This window comes from Cydia splendana, chromosome 19, assembly GCF_910591565.1.
Source record: "Cydia splendana chromosome 19, ilCydSple1.2, whole genome shotgun sequence".
NCBI lineage: Eukaryota > Metazoa > Arthropoda > Insecta > Lepidoptera > Tortricidae > Cydia > Cydia splendana.
In genome coordinates, this window is record NC_085978.1 from 757,289 (window position 1) to 775,377 (window position 18,089).

General features: G+C 36.4%; 1 protein-coding gene across 1 annotated transcript; it reads left to right on the forward strand.

Moving 5' to 3' along the window:
* The first annotated feature begins 469 nt into the window (after nucleotides 1-469).
* On the forward strand, nucleotides 470-17,872 carry LOC134800295 (uncharacterized). Its single transcript, XM_063772798.1, has 4 exons — nucleotides 470-530; nucleotides 6,452-6,696; nucleotides 11,507-11,993; nucleotides 17,651-17,872. Exons 1-4 carry the CDS (start codon nucleotides 474-476, stop codon nucleotides 17,870-17,872), a joined length of 1,011 nt encoding a protein of 336 aa, XP_063628868.1. The 5' UTR covers nucleotides 470-473.
* Nucleotides 17,873-18,089: the final 217 nt, after the last annotated feature.

Consider the following 18,089-nt stretch of genomic DNA (forward strand, 5'->3'; position numbering starts at 1 on the left):
TCGCCCTATAGTTGACTGGTAGAGAATGCCTATAACGGCATTAAGTCTACCTGTTGTACTTTTTGTATGTGCAATAAAGTTTAATTATAAAATAAAATAAATAATATTAACACAATACAGCAGTATACACATTACACACACACCACGACACCGTAGAATCAACATTATACGAATAAATCGACTCAAATTGCCTTGAAAAATTGACAAGTAAAAAACACGTATTTTTTTATACAGGCCGGGGCGGAGGTTACCGAGTTCGGAATAGGTTCAAAGATTTGTCATGTTGCAATCTATAGTTTAGCTGAAACACTTCTATTACAATTTCTAGCTACAAAAACTAGTACCAGACTTAGATATATATAATAGTATAGGCTTAGATATGTATGGTTCTTGAAACTTCATGATACTTAGTTATATTATACGTTTTAAACAGAGAGTGTGAATTGTGTTTTGTTTATTTTCAGATTGCAACAATGATTCGTCAGGTGACACTTCTGGCCATATGTGTGCAGGTCATCACATTCAATGTGGTAAGTCAATCGATAAATATTACTATTTTAAGGGCCAGGGCAAGTGGCCGGTGGCCCTAATTAGTTAAAGCCACTTAAAAAGATGATATTTTTGAATAGATTAGTTATCTATTCAAAAATATCATCTTTGCAATGTTATCAAAAAGATAACATTGCAAAGATATTTTAATTTTCAAATGACTATTAGCTTATGCTTACACATTTGTATTTGCTGACTGTACCTACACTGGCATCAGAATGATATTTGAAGTGTATTTGAATCATGTTCTTTAGTTATCGTGCATTTCGGTCGTACCGTAAGGTCGGGGTCCTTTAGCTCCCCAAGGTTACTTTATTCACCCATGAAAACCTATTTTATTCAAATATTCTATTTTTTTTTTTTAATTCTTAAAAATGACATTGTGATTAATCTGTTTTTGTGTAAAAGCGTTTAGTGGCGTTTTTAAGAATTTATTATATAATTAAATGGGTTTTCATGGGTGGACAAAGTAGCCTTGTAAGGGCTAAAGTACCCCGACCTTACGGTACTTGTTCGTACGTTCGAATTGGCCTGATAAAATAAGGTTTGTACAGTAGAATCCGCATATAATGACATCGAAGGGAAGTGACAAACACGTCATACTAAGCGGAGTTCATAAAGCATAGTTGATTTACTTCTTATTTTTGTTAATTTTTCCAAATTAATCTCAAATTCCTCTGTCAGAGATGAGTTTTATTAACCTTGTACCAATTATCAACTTGTCACTGAGAATCAAAACCAAACTTCGCACAGTAATTAAGTCATAGTAAGCGGTTGGTCAGTATTAAGCGGAGTCATTATATACGAATTCCACTATAGTACACAACGCTATAAGTATGAACTCAAATATTTCGGCAACCCAAACAGCACTTGATCCTGACAAAACTCAACGTATTTAGCATAGATAACAGCTGTTTCGAAACCGAAAGAGAAATGATCCCAAAGCCATTGTGAGGTGACGATAGCAATGAATATTCATTTTGTGGCCAACTTTCCTACGTGAAAGATACGAGTAGAGGGAACGGTTGCGAAAAACGCTTGTAGGTCAGGGGAGATGCGGGTGGATTTTACTGATATGGGTGTACGCAATTAAAAATAAAGTGTTCCTAATGTACCTATATGTAACTACATAGGTACTGATACATTACTTCTTCTTCCTCGCGTTATCCCGGCATTTTGCCACGGCTCATGGGAGCCTGGGGTCCGCTTGACAACTAATCCCATGATTTGACGTAGGCACTAGTTTTTACGAAAGCGACTGCCATCTGACCTTCCAACCCAGAGGGGAAACTAGGCCTTATTGGGATTAGTCCGGTTTCCTCACGATGTTTTCCTTCACCGAAAAGCAACTGGAAAATATCAAATGATATTTCGTACATAAGTTCCGAAAAACTCATCACGAGCCGGGGTTTGAACCCGCGACCTCCGAATTGAAAGTCGCACGCTCTTACCGCTAGGCCATCAGCGCTTCTAGGTACTGATACATTACACATGTGATATGAAAAGGTTTATAGAAAAATGAATCCGAGAGTAGGCGATTTGGAACTTTAAAAAGTTCAAGTTGATTTAATAATTATTTATTGTCTACATCTCACGCCCACTAATTTGAACTGCGAGGATTATAAAAAAAACTATTCAATTTGGGATTTTTAAGAGTCACGCCTCTACCAAAAAACAGCTCCCATACAATCGAAAATACGCTCTCATTTTAAAATAAGATAAATTTTATGGACAGAGTTTTTTTGTAAATAACATGAAGCCTTGCATGAACATTTAAGCAATATACTTTTTTGTAGCATTTTTAAACTCAAGGGAACTAGCTGTTCTAATCTATGAAACTCCTGAATAGGGGCTGAACAACCCTGTAGCCATACTTGATAAAAGGGTGCCTTTTGTTCTAAATGGAATTAATTTACCGCTTTGAAGGCTGGTAAAAGTTTAGTAATGTATGAGTCTGGAGTTACACGCGTAGAGGTACAGATGTTAATGTATTTAAAAGCTACGCTTTTGATAGGGTGCCCCTTAATACGCCTAACATTAATTGTCATAATATGAATTCGCATAACAGATTTGGCATAACATAATTGTGCATAACATTGAACAGGCATAATATAAAAAAAAGCATAACACTCATTGCGCATAATAATGAATCCGCATAATTTAAATATGCATAACATTATTAACTATAACTTTATTTGGCACAAAATGAATTAGCATAATTTAATAAAGCAAGCGAATTAGATGGATCAGGGCAAAACCAACTCGGTTAGGTCAGGTTCACAAGGCTAAGGCAGGATCGAGCGAAACGAAGCAAAGCTTTTGTAACAAATAATAATCTTGTTGCTGTAAAACATTATTAAATTGTAGGGTTTTTTAGGTTTTAGAAATAATTTTCATATTTTGATTATTTTGTGCAATTTTTTTGATGTGCATTTTAGACCTATTTTAGTAATTTTTTTTTTATCGAGCAAAAGTCAAAAACTCAGGATTTAAATCGCTGAAGTCCCTAGAGAAAGGCCGCAAGATTGCTAATTATATTTTTAGCAACCGTATTGTGATATTTTTGTGATCTCAAAAAGCGCTACTTTTACTTAAAACTTCGTTCTCTGAACCTACTGAACCTTAATTCGAGCCGCTCTGTGTACATTTTTATTAATTTGCCTTTTATATTTTATACAATGTAATAATTATGCAAAGTAACTTTATGCTTATTATATTTATCCCAAGTCATCGTTGATATGACAATTTACGTTATGCGTACTCAGTTATGCGGAATAATGTTAAGCGATTTAGAAGTTATGCGTAATATAGGTTATGCCAATTTTAATTAGGAGTATTAAGTTATGCGAATTAATATAGACCCCTTTTGATAAACTTTTGCGTTTTTAGGGTTCCCTATCCAAAGGGTAAAAACGGGACCCTATTACTAAGACTTCACTGTCCGTTTGTCTGTCTGTCTGTCACCAGGCTGTATCTCATGAACCGTGATGATGTATTTCTGTTGCCGCTATAACAAGAAACAATAAACAGAAAAACAAGTGGGGCTACCATACAACAAACGTGATATTTTTGCCGTTTTTTTGCTCGATAATACGGAATGGTTCGGAATCCTTCGTGCGCGAGTCCGACTCGCACTTGGCCGGTTTTGTGCTTAGTATAATATTTCACGTTGGCTTCTAAGTCTCGATGTTCTGTTAAAAGGACAAATTCAAATTTAATTTTGAACAACATTGGATTTAAAAATGGTTACACATTCAAAACTCTAGGACTTAGAAGGTTGTGACCTAGTTGAATAAAGAGGTGTAATAATGAAATGGAAAAGGCGTATTAGAGTCGGTACAGACGGACTGCAACCTGACTGCAACTTGTATGGGAACTGCACGCCGACGTTGCACTCAGACGTGGTGGCTCAGATGGCAGAGCGCTGGAGTATCGATCCAGAGGCCGTGAGTTCAAGTCTCACCCAAGACCGTAAATTTCCACTTTTAAATTTATCCTAAGCTTAATAGCATCGTTCGCCGACGTTTCTGCTTGTTAAAAATAATATCTACAATACCGCCGATAATACTACATATAAAATCAATCACCTTGTCACCCACTTCTACTGACCTACTCCAAACTCCAAAGAGCGAAGTCAGATCACATCGGAAAGATACCCAAAAAGTAATTTATCTTAATTACTAGATGTAAGGCTAACGACAGATGCAATTAAGGGCCTCCGACAAAATGGCGACTTATAATTAAGGGATTACACACAAATGCCCACTGACAGCTAGCTCAGAAGAAATACGGCCTAAGTTGTGATAAACTAGCTTGAAAGACGTTGTGGCATATTCAATTTTAGAATATTTTATGGACAATGGTGCTTTACTCGTCAATTTTTTTAAATCTGGTCCTTTATAACTGTTTACACAGTACATGTAATCCTGTATAAGGGCGCGTGTACACGGTGCCGCCTCCGCGCCGACACCGCACCGCCGCCGCACCTCCGCGCTATGTACACGAGACACGTAAAGCCCGCCGCCGCGCCACCGCCGCGCTGCCGCATACATATCGCGAAGGTGCGGCGGCGTCGCGGCGGCGGCGCGGTGGCGGGCTTTACGTATCTCGTGTACATAGCGCGGAGGTGCGGCGGCGGTGCGGTGTCGGCGCGGAGGCGGTACCGCGTACACGAGCCCGTGCGGCGGCGGTGCGGTGTCGGCGCGGAGGCGGCACCGTGTACAGGCGCCCTAAATGGTTCGAGTTAGACCAAGAAAAGTCTGCAACGATTTGGATAGTATACGCAGTGCAAGTGTTATTTATACGTCATAATTTCATAGAACTTTGACGTTTAAAATAACACTTGCACTGCGTGTGCCATCAAAATTGCAGACTTATCTTGGTATAACTCTAACTACGAGTTAATTGGGCCCTTATGCGTTAATAATTTATCAACAATCGTTTTAATTCAGTTTCTTTGGACGAAAAGTCATAATTTACAATATTGATTTCACATTATATCCATAGTAGCTCACTGGCTTAACTCTCACTTACTTACACTTAATACAGCTAAAACCAATTATATCTGCTTCACAAACTATAAAAGTTCTCAACCAAGTAATGATTTCAAAATCAAAATCCATACATGCATTAATCCACAAAATTGTTCCTGTCCTTCTATTTCGAAAGTAGATAATACTAAATATCTTGGTATTTTAGTTGACCAACGACTCACCTGGCATTTGCACACTGAGCTAATAATGTCCCGTACCAGAAAACTAATTTGGATCTTTAAAAACCTGAGACACATAGCCTCCAAAAACCTACTGAAGCAGATATATTTAACCCTAGCTCAATCTATCCTTACTTATTGTATACCAGTTTGGGGAGGCGCCACAAAAATGAAATTTCTAGAACTTGAAAGAGCTCAAAGATCTCTATTAAAAGTAATTCATTTCAAGCCTTTTAGATACCCTACCATAGACCTGTATAAGCTATCCGACGTTTTATCTGTTAGAAAACTATACATTCTTTTTACCACTTTAAGACGGCACAAATCTTTGCATTTTAAATCCATTGTACAAAATAGAAGAAGAAAAGATAATATTTTACCAACCACGTCTATTAACACTACCTTTGCGAGTAGACAATAATACACCACTAGATCGACTAAATTGTATAACTTCATCAATAAACAAATAAACATTTACCATTTACCTTATTATGAATGCAAAAAATATATAATGGACTGGATTAAGTCGAAAACATAATACCATAATATAGAAAACATATTACTAAAAATTGCTGAAATTGAATAAATTTACTTATATACATACATCCAATGCACATAAATACGAAAAGGAAAGGATAAAAAATACATCATACATAGATCATAGATACCGAACTCATGTTTTATATATTATTTCAAGAGAATACGTTATGTTAGTTTGTATTTCATTAGATTTTATTGTAATATAATTAAGAGTTATTGTTAAAATAAGAGAAGAGCAGTACCTCTTAACACAGGTAATAATTTACTTAAAAAGAGGTACTAAATACTATAATGTTATCTGTAATTTACTCTTGATTGAATAAATAATTTTGATTTTTTTTTTATTTAGATTTTTGACATTACGTGAATTACTGTATATATTCATATAAGATTTTGAAATGAATTGCTACTGTATATATTCATATACTTAACATTTTGAAATGAATTAATTCTATCATATGATTTCTTTTATTAATTTTCCGATAAAAATCCTCATATCATGCTCCGAATGTCGACCACCCAATGATAACTTCTTTCATGCAAAAGCGGTCGCCAATCCTTTAGCATTTTTGGTCCACCTGCCATGTAGTCATCTCACTGGAATATGAAATGGTAAGATGTAGCGCTAACAGTTTTCTTTTAAATCTCCAGGTGCACACAGCGAAGCAGCAAGTCGCACTCTCTGACTCCTACCTACCCGTCGCCATGCAAGTCATCGCCCACCTCACCGACCAAATGGCCTTCGAGGCGCGCGACGAGCCCAAAACGACGACCAGTCGACCGACCAAGTCGACCAGTCGGCCGACCGGTAGGCCGATGACGACGGGCAGACCGACGGCGAGGCCGGACGCGGTGTATGTCAATACGTATCCGTTCAACAGGCCGGGTGCCACTAGGTGATGGTCTTCTGCTGTCTTCCTTCTTTTTTTCTCTATTTTTCTATTTTTAATGATACAGTGAAACCTGGTTAATTGGCACCTGGATAAATGGGAAACCTCAATAATAGCAACTAAAGGTCCGGTCCCGGTCCCTTGAGACCAAAAGGGCTCTATAATTGAAATTCTGGAACCTCTATACTTTCAATTTAGATTTTAGTGCTTTTCGTAATTTTGCCTCTGTAATTGAATAAGAATAAGATCTCTATAATTGACACTGTGCTAAAAAATCCGTTATTTTAGCTCTTCTTATTACCTCCATTATTGAAACGAGTCTTACTTATTATCACCTCTGTAATTGAAATAATGTAGCGAGCAAAAACCTGGTTAATTGACACAAAATAGCCGGTCACCCTCCATATCCATTATCCAGGTTTCACTGTATAATATATTACTTTTTCTACTCTTTATTTTACTTTCTTTAGCTTTATGGGTCAAAAACACTCGGGAAAATCGGCGTTTTCTGTGGATACTACAAAAGTTAAGGAGATCGATACATTTTTCGAAGACTAATATACGTCGAAGTAGAAAAAAAAGAAATAGATAGTTTTAACGCTGATAAAGATAAAGTTGTACGAAAGAGTTCCTTTGTTTAATGATGTCCACAGGAAAGTCGCACAACCTTAACTCATACTAAAACAATTTTTGTCCCTTTATGCGCCTGATACCTACTTTATAAAAAATACAAAATAACGGCCCGATTCGAGCTTTAAGATACGTCAATTAATAGATCTAGAAACGATATGTCAGTGTCAAATGTGACGTTTCTTCTTCTGACACATCTAATCCGTATCGTTTCTAGAACTATTTTCGAGAACTATTAAACACACGTTTACAAAGTAATCGTCAATATCTTACACACTTACCTATGATTGTTACCCGGTTAACAATCTACCTATGAAATACAAACTTGGCCAGGCTTTCATCGCGTTCACCCTTTCCCTTTAGTTTGTAACTAAATTTTAATTGGCAATGACAGAGACCTGTTGAAAATAAAGACTGCTCATGGCAATACTTAAAAAATGCGTTTGTGAAGTCAATTGGTGATTATACTATAGGCGGGTTATAGCATAGTACATACTACTAATAATCCACTATATTTAAAGGAAAGGCCAAAGAATCTTGTCAGGCTTTATGAACGTTTGCATTGCTTAATTTTTTATATATATATATATTTTTTTTTTATTTGCATAGGGAAACAAACAGCATATAATTACACATATAGTTAAAATAATTAAGTTAATACAATTGCCAGAACAGTTTCCACTTGTGGGTAACACAATTATTGCTCTGAGAGAAGTAGCATGCACTTATATAAATTAACAAGGCAATTACAAACTAAACCTAAAGATTATACAATTAATGACAAAGGACTACAATGAATACCAAATGACAAGACTACAATTAATGACAAAATGTATGGAACAAGTTAATTAGTTACAACATTCAAGAAGAAGAAGCGTTTTATACAGATTTGCTGCATTAAAAGTTAGTGATCATTGTTTGATAATTATTTATTATTATTATCATTTGTTTTCTTTTTTGTTACTTTCATTGCAGATACAAATTTAGTGGGATTTAAGTGAAACATGTCTATATGTAAATATTTCTTATTATAAGTACTACATGCTCTTACTAAATACTTATTGTTTGCATATCTTTTACGACTAAACGGAATGGAAAACAAATAAGTGGACCTGGTACGAAAGGTTGGACATCTAAGTGACAATTTGTTTACAAAATATTGGGAGTCAACAATATTATTCAGAATCTTATATAAGAACGTGATATCCCTCTTTTCTCTACGCATCTGAAGACTTTCTAAATTATCATAGACGAAGGAATTGAATTTATATTTAAGACGATTAAGGAACTTTTTTTGAATTCGTTCTATTGAGTTTATATGTACTGAGTATAGGGGGCTCCATGCTGCAGATGCATATTCCAAATGCGATCTAACAAATGCATTATAGAGGAGAAGTATTGTGTTGGGATTTTTAAAATCTTTACTCTGTCGAAGGATCAACCCGAGCATTCGATAGGCTTTAGACGTAATTTTGTCAACATGAGACGTCAGTTGTATCTCACTATCGATATATACTCCTAAGTCCCTGACCTCGTTAACTCTATTTAGTATTTGCGTACCTATCTTATACTTGAAATGTATGGGCTGATATTTCCGCGAAAAAGTAATTATGGAACATTTATCAATATTCAGGAAAAGTTTATTATTTGTACAATATATATTTAGTCTGTTTAAATCTTCCTGTAACTTGAAACAATCATCTTCAGATTTAATAACTGTAAAAATCTTAGTATCATCCGCATATAGTAATACATTTGAATGTGAAAAACAGTGTATAACATCATTAATATAAATGTTAAATAATAAAGGTCCCAAATGGGAACCCTGCGGGACGTTCGACGTAATAGGGATGAAACTGGATGTAAAGCCTTTAACAGTTACAGCTTGTGTCCTATCTCGCAAATAAGATGTAAGCCATCTGAGTAGATCGCCATGAATGCCGAAGTGTTCCAACTTTTTAAGTAATATGGAGTGGGAGATTTTGTCAAAAGCCTTAGAGTAATCTGTATAAATGGCGTCGACTTGGTAGCCCCCATCCATGGCAGTTAAAATGTAATCCAGGAATTCACATAAATTTGTTTCTGTTGATCGTTTGTTGATAAAACCATGCTGTTGGGTTATCAGTAAAGGTCTAACTGTTGGGTATAGAGTATCATAAATAATCTTTTCAAATAGTTCAGGTATAACTGATAGTTTTGATATGCCACGATAGTTTTTAATGTCTCGTTTATCACCCTTTTTAAAAATAGGGACTACAATTGATTTTTTCCAGATCTTGGGTAACACTCCTGATTTCAGAGAACCATTAAACAATAGTGTTATCGGTAACGCTAAAGAGCTACTACAACGCTTGAGAAATACTGGATGAATAGCGTCGGGCCCACTACCCTTTGACTCGTTTAACATCTTCAGATGCTTCTCGACCAATGGCACAGTGATTTCAACGGTGTTGATAACGCTTACTGGCAGATTATTTTCTATGGAATCAAGTGAGCTCGACGTATTTACAATGGGTTCAAAAACAGATAGAAAAAAGTCATTAAATAAATTAGCTGTAGAGTGACCATCATTTTCTGACCTATTATCTAAAAATAAAGTGTCAGGAAGACCGGTATCGTTTCTATCAGTTTTGGGCTTTATGAATGACCAAAAATGTTTGGAATTAAATCTGATATTATTTTCAGCTCTAGATAAAAATAACTTATAACACGACTGTTCCATGGCCTTAATTTTGTATCGTAATAAGTATAATGTGTCAAAGTTGAACTAGTATGCAGCTCTTATGGAATATTAAATTAATTAAATATTATTTAACATCATACCAACCTGTGACGTTAATTTTTAGCACAAAAGCCACTCAAAATTATATCTATCAAAAACAATGTACTTAGTCATTTTATAGCATACGTAGCTGTAAATAATTATTTAGATTCGCTGTTCGTTAGATTAGAAATAATAATTATTAACTGGTCTCTAACACCAACTTTCCTTGCTTCTCAACTATTTCCATAAAGTTGAAACTTTGCTGCAAATTGCGTAATAACAAAAGGTAATATATTAATATGGGTGTGTTGTCGGTTAAGATCTTTTGTAAATAGAGGATATAGCAAGTTTGAAACTTTAATTCACGCTTTCTATATTATTAATTCATAAGTACCTATATGATGCTCGTTTAGAATTTAGATGGTTTCAGAGATTATTTTTATACCAAGTTTCAGTATAAATAGATAAAGATGGATGATACATTACTTTGATTAGCTATAGTTTGTTTTTTCTAGCATTAGAAAAATGTGCTGTTCGCGATAACACACTAGTTTTCTCTCCTGTGGGCAATAGTTAACAGCTTGTGGGCATGTAAGTAATGATTTTATCATAGTTCTTTAAATAAAAGGAGGACCTTTTCACGTGGATAAGGGTTAAATAAGAAAATTAACCTTTATAGCCCTTAACTCTTGTGTATGTCTACAGGAAAGACATAACACAGTGATCTGTTTGACCCATCTCTCTCTTGCTAAATTCGATACATAGAAATTTTTCCAATTTCAACGTTTATATTAACCCGCCTTTTTGCGCTTTCCGACTTGAATGCAGTTTCTTTGTTAAACTTTGCGTGTTAAATGGCCAACTGCTGCTGAGTTACTGCCACTGCAGTGCAGTTGCAGTAATATTTCACCTCAAACTGAAGTTAACGAAAGACGTTAAGGAGAAAAAATAATTTAAAGTTTACTGAAATATGGTATCCAATTTTGTCCCGTGCTGGGGAAACTTTATGAGTAACTAAGAATTTAGTTTTCCGTGCCAAAGTTGGCAAAGAAGATTTTTTTATTAATATGACTTAGATATCTGTTTGAAACTCTTTTCTTCGCTCTTGTAATAAAAAAGATTGCGTCATTTTTAATTTTTAATTATGTACTTTTGCTCACACTCAGAGTCAAAGCTCAATCGTTTTGAGTGTATAAACAATACTTGCAAAATGGCATAGTGTGGTAGCTACCAAAAATTCACATTCTAATAAAAGTATGACTTGTAATAGCAGCGTTTCCACACTTTGCCACTACAAAAGCAAAGTCTTTTACACTCGTATTTATGATAAATTATATCTATACAAGAAATAAAAGTGAAAACCAAACAAAGCAAGAACTTAAAAATATAAACGATAATAAAAGTCAACTTTCTTATTTACAGGCAGCAAACAACACCATACCACAAGCCCGGCCTCTACGCCCCCCTCGCGCCCCCCAAACCCAACGACCGCACTTACCTCCTCCCCCCCAACCAAAACGCCCCATACACAGTCATCCAGCCACAGAAAACCAACACGAACGAGCCTCTACTCTCTATACATGAAGAAGAAGTGAAGCCACTAATCGAACCGAGTCCAGAGTCGCATCTTCTTCCACCGCATTTTGAAGCTGATGTCGATAAGATATCACGCTCAGATAGTTTGATGCTTGATGATTGGGAAGAGAATCTCCAGTATTTATCACCAAGTGTAAGGGAGATGATTAAACTGGCGAATGATCCTGATGATGAGAGGTTGATCGAGGATGTGAGGGCTGGGCCTCAGGGGAATAAAGGAGGGTCGAAGCTGAGTGCCTCGAATTTGAGGTTGCTGCTGTTGTATGATCTTCTAAGCAGGGAGGCAAAGCGGCAGAGGCTTTCGGATTATTATGTGAGTATATTTACTTTTTTCGACAATACAAGCATAACAAAAGCGTTTTATGAAATTTATCAACTATAACTCCTCTAGTTTCTTAGAATCTTACAATTAATACAGTATCTAAATAGTTATTTACTATTCAAAGGTAAAGCGTCAAAGCAATCAATATACCCTCACCTCAGGGAAATCAAGTATTCCCGGCGGTGCAACTTTGCATCGAATGCAAACATTCCTTCCTGTTTAGTTCCTATTCCTATTGCTTTAATTAATTATACAAGGTTCTCGGGAGCATCCCAAAGGAATAAAACAGTGTATTTCTAATCAGAATTCTTAGTAATCTGAGGTGTCTGTAAATTAAAATACTGTATTAGACCACAATTAATTTTTGATATTGATGCTTTTACGCGTAGTTCAAACAGGCCCTAAAATCCTAAGCTTTTTTGGCTAATTTTTAGTTGTTTCCTTTTTCTCTAAGGCACCATATATGACCAATAAATTGTAAGATGTTGCCCTCTAAATGAAATACATTAAGTAAGTACCTACAATGAGTCTTTTTCCGGACACTAAGTAGATCTAATCAGACCGACAATAAGTCTCAAAACCATTGTTAAAAACTTAAAACCACAAGCTATTATAAGAGTCAATTTAAGCCGATTTATCATCACAATATCATAGTCATTATTCATTTTAAGGTTAATAGGTATTTTAATACCTATTAACTATAATATTTATAGATTGGCCGATTTGGTCAGTATGATACTCATGATTTCCAGTACCTAAAAGTAACGGGACATAAACGGGGAATAATTTTACTAACGTTACGTTACGAATATTTTTATATCGTTCAAAACCACCTGCTTTCTGTAACTAAAAATAAAACATTAGGTATGTAGGTATTGTGAGTTATTATGTTACATTTTGTTCTCATTGACAAAATAAAGTAAATAGCATGTCGCCACTAATCCTAATAAAATAAATTAGTTGAAACAAAGGGGACGTTATCTAGTCCCAATCCTAATGGCATAACATTCCATTTCCATCTCAAACAAATTTATTATTTTTTTCCTGAATCTTCTATAACCATAAACATAATGTAAACCTAATTTCACGGTTGTCCGAATCCGCTGGGAATCGCAGAATGTGTACTCCACTAGATCAATAAAAACTGTCAACATCATATTGAATTCTCAGACAGGGAACAATTTATAGATGATAAAGTACACTAGGTAATATTCATATTCGTATAATTAATAATAATTCATATTACATGTCATTTTACAATGTTACATTATAGTACAAAATAAATTTAAATATCCGTTCAGCTACGTATTTTATGGATAGGTATGGAAAAAGATTGCAACTGTGAGTATCTACCTATGGCTGAATGATGTGGTTCTGAAACCCTAGTGTAAATTTCATTCAAGAGCGTGACGTGACGTACTCGCGACGTACGAGTTTGCGTTAAGTGTCATTTTGTATGGGATTTTGAGTTTCCAATACGTGGGGTGCTGTTCAAAATCCCATATAAAAACAGACGCACGTCACGTTATCGAATGAAATGTACACTAGGGTTCAGTACAAGTGCCCTTATGTACCTAATTTTGGTGAGATTGTCAAAGGAATTTGAGTAGACTCGTAACTGGACACCCTATCGTCCACGAGTTACGTTCGCTATAAAACCGAGCATCTTGTACAAAGGGATCGATAAAAGGTTTATTGGTCGCGACGGACACTTTTATAAGGGCACGGCTCCATTGTAATCCAAAACTATAAAGGTTAACACTGCCCCACTACGCAACCCTTTGGGAATTTGAGACTTGGACTCGCCAGTTTCGGGAAATTGATGAATAGTCCAAATGCCAAGCGGACCCCACGCTCCTATGAACCGTGGCAAAAATGCCGGGACAACGTGAGGAGGACACAGTGTCCAAATGCAAGTATTTTTTCGAAATAATAGTAACGAAAGCCAGTAATCGAAAGCAGGATTTTTAAACCAAAAGAACATTGTGATGTAACTGTTGAAACTTATTAACAGTGAATGCGTCGAATCAGGCATCAAAAATCAAAAACTAAGGATTTTCAATCAGGGATTGTACAAGTATTGTATTGGCAGGAAGTTGCACAGGATCGGGACTGGTGGCACGCGCTCGTTTCGGAGGCCAAGACTATTTTTGGATCTTCTTCTTCTTCTTTATATTTAAGAGCTGTGCTCTTGTCGGTGGAGCAATCTCCAACTCGTCCGGTCCTCTGCCAACTCCTCTTAACCTTCTGGTATGACACGACCTGAACCTTTTCTTTTATTTGGTTGAAATAATTTATTCTGGGTCTTCCTCTTCCTCTCTTCATGTTTGGATCACAGAGCCAAAATAGTTAGTTAGTTGATTGATTGTACAAGAGTACAATAATAGTGTCCGTATTACGGTTAGATTTAAGTGCGTTGTGGGCACGCGCGTCTTAACGTGAACGTGATAAAAGTTTAACAACGACGCCGTAAAGCGGTTTCATTCCGCCAAGAAAGGGGACACAACTAAAATCAGACCTTCCAATTTTAGTTAAGAACTTCAGAGCAAACTACAGAAAGAAATTTCTGTAGTTTGCTCTTCGTTCAATATAATATTTTTTGTATTATATTTGTTTTTCATGTAAGTATGTACGATTTGGTTTGGACACATCATCCTTTATCATGTCGTTGTCATTAAAGTTTTTGTTGATGTTACTGCCTTTGTAATATAATGCACAATCATCGCTCGTCCTCGCATATTAGTGTGAGCGAGATGTATAGAAAGTAAGTTACGCAGACGTTAGCGAATATGTAAGTTTGACACTGATAAGACAGTCGTGGTAAGGCTTGTATATGTACAGTCGACGACAAAAATGCGTCAACACTTTTTGCTTCTTTGTTAAAATATGGCGAAAAGTATGCATAAGTATATTTAACGTCGAATGTACGAAATTCATCATGATCTTACCCCCAAATATACAATTTTTCAACACAAACCTTTGTATTTTGTTTTACCGACGGTGGTTCCAATATATGCCACACTGCTCTATACAATTTCCTAGATTCCTAAGATAGTACCTATGTCATTTTAAAAGATTCATGTCATTTTTATTCGTCATTCTGTTTCCTTTTTAGGGTTCCGTACCCAAAGGGTAAAACGGGACCCTATTACTAAGACTTCGCTGTCCGTCCGTCCGTCCGTCCGTCCATCCGTCCGTCCGTCCGTCCGTCCGTCCGTCCGTCCGTCTGTCTGTCACCAGGCTGTATCTCACGAACCGTGATAGCTAGACAGTTGAAATTTTCACAGATGATGTATTTCTGTTGCCGCTATAACAACAAATACTAAAAACAGAATAAAATAAAGAATTAAATGGGGCTCCCATACAACAAACGTGATTTTTGACCAAAGTTAAGCAACGTCGGGAGTGGTCAGTACTTGGATGGGTGACCGTTTTTTTTTTTGCTTTTTTTTTCTTTTTTTTTTTTGCATTATGGTACGGAACCCTTCGTGCGCGAGTCCGACTCGCACTTGCCCGGTTTTTTATAACCTACCTTTAGGAATATATATTTACAATATTTACACAGGTAATCAATTTTCGGCGAAACATAATGACACCTAGGACATAGACCCCAGGACACTGGCCGCATTTCCCCGCTGTATAGCTGGGTCAAACAGATCACTGTGTTATGTCTTTCCTGTAGACATACACAAGAGTTAAGGGCTATAAAGGTTAATTTTCTTATTTAACCCTTATCCACGTGAAAAGGTCCTCCTTTTATTTACAGAACTATGATAAAATCATTGCTTCCATGCCCACAAGTTGTTAACTATTGCCTATTAGAAAAATGTATTGAACAGTACATTTTTCTCTGCTGTGGGCAATAGTTAACAGCTTGTGGGCATGTAAGCAATGATTTTATCATAGTTCTTTAAATAAAAGGAGGACCTTTTCACGTGGATAAGGGTTAAATAAGAAAATTAACCTTTATAGCCCTTAACTCTTGTGTATGTCTACAGGAAAGACATAACACAGTGATCTGTATGACCCAGCTAAGCCAAGGACCATAACCAATATTATAATATATTGGTTATCATGGTCCTTGGCTAAGCTAAGCGTTTGGGCAAAATATGACCCTGCTCGTAGGTCGCCAGACACCCCAATAAGTTTCCGGGAAATTTCCTTGAAATGTTTCCTTTTTTTGTTTTAATTTAACTAGTGGAAAATAAATTCTTGTTTAGGCTCATGGCTTGAACCTTGTGAGTTATAACCCTGTTAATGTACAATGTCGTGAAAGATTACAGATATGGCGTTCATGGGATTTTCAGGAGACCTTTTTATGTTGTGTGCCGAATTTTATGTTCACACTTTATGACCCTTTTACTTATTTATACCATTATATCCATTTTGCGACACGTGATTTGGATATATCGATAAGTTATGGTTTAAAAATGACTTACGCTAGGCCGGGCCGGGCCCGGGCCGAGGTGTCTGACATGTCATTAACAAGCTTTTATTAGGTCGACCTGTATGTAACTATGTAATGGAATCTAAGGTAACTAATTTAACCATCTTCCAAGGATCATGGGTCATGAAAATTGGCAGCTGTATATAGTTCTGATGACAATACAATAATATGGTACTGTCGAACTGATCTGATGATGGAGACAGGAGGTGGCCATAGGAACTCTGTGATGAAACAACGCAACCTAATTGTTGTCTGTCGTAAGAAAAGTACAGTCAGCGATAAAAGCTTGTACCAAAAATGATTGGTACAAACTTTTATCGCTAATGAACTTATTTTTCTATGACGGCTGATTGGTGATCACGTGGTACTTTCCATAGAAAACGAAGCGCCGGTAGCTCCGGCCCAGTCCCGGCCCGGTCTAGCGTGATTTAGGCAGGTAGTAGGTACCTGACATAGTTAAGATCGGGTTAAAAAATATTATAGTCTCAAGGTAAACTTAAAAGGCCGCGTTGTAGATACGCTGTAGGTTGATGACGATTTTATGTGTGATAAATTAATACATAAATAATAGAAAAACTAGGAAACAAAACTTCGTAAGAAACATTATCATCATTCAATTTTCGCGCTTATAAAACAAATAAATACTACATCGGGACTAGAACCCAGGATCATTAACTTCTTGAGCAGGGTGAACAAATCTTTAGGTATTTTTGTACTACGTAAAGTAGTTTAGTATTTCATTCGTCCTATTTAGTTTTTCATTACCGTTGTAGTTTTTTGTTTGATTGATTATAATTAATGATTGTTTTCTATTGGGTTTATTCATGTAAGATTGTCGATTATTTATTAATGAAATTATTCATACCGTTATTCTTTTCATCGTTTTACTTTTACATTTGTTTTGCCTCACTCAAACTTTTTTTTTCTAAATACGTATAAGGTTGTCAGGAAGAGATCGCTTTTTAGCTATAACACCACCTGTTGTTACCTATTGATTTTTAACTGATTGTTGCACAATTAAGCATACTCATATTAGCGCCACTTGCACCATCCCACTAACCCGGGGTTAACCCGTTAAACCGTTGACCCAGTGTCAAATTGTACTGGTAACCATGGTTTCTCCAGGTTTAACCGGTTAACACCGGGTTAGTGGAATGGTGCAAGTGGCCCTTAGCCAAATAACAAACCCCTTAAATTCCAGGGCTTCTCCCCCGACGTCCTCCAAACCCTCTCCGAGTCCGCCGACGGCGGCGCGCGCGCGCAGCTCCGCCTAGCTTTATCCAATATGGTGGAACGTAAAGACTGTCAGCACGAATACGCCAACAACAGGGCGCGCGAGATGGTCGACGAGCTGGCGAGGGACGAGTCGAAACTGTCGAGTGAGATACGGTATCTGCAGCCGCTGGTGTATAACAGGCTTTAGATTAAGTTAAACTTAACTTAACACAACTTACTTAATTCAGTAACTTACTGCCCGATTCGAACTTTATGATACTTACGTCTATTAATAGATCTAGAAACGATATGGATTAGATGTGTCAGTGTCGAAAGTGACGTTTTTGTTTGAAGAAACGTCACATTTGACACTAAGATATCTAATCCATATCGTTTTTAGATCTATTAATTGATGTATCTTAAAG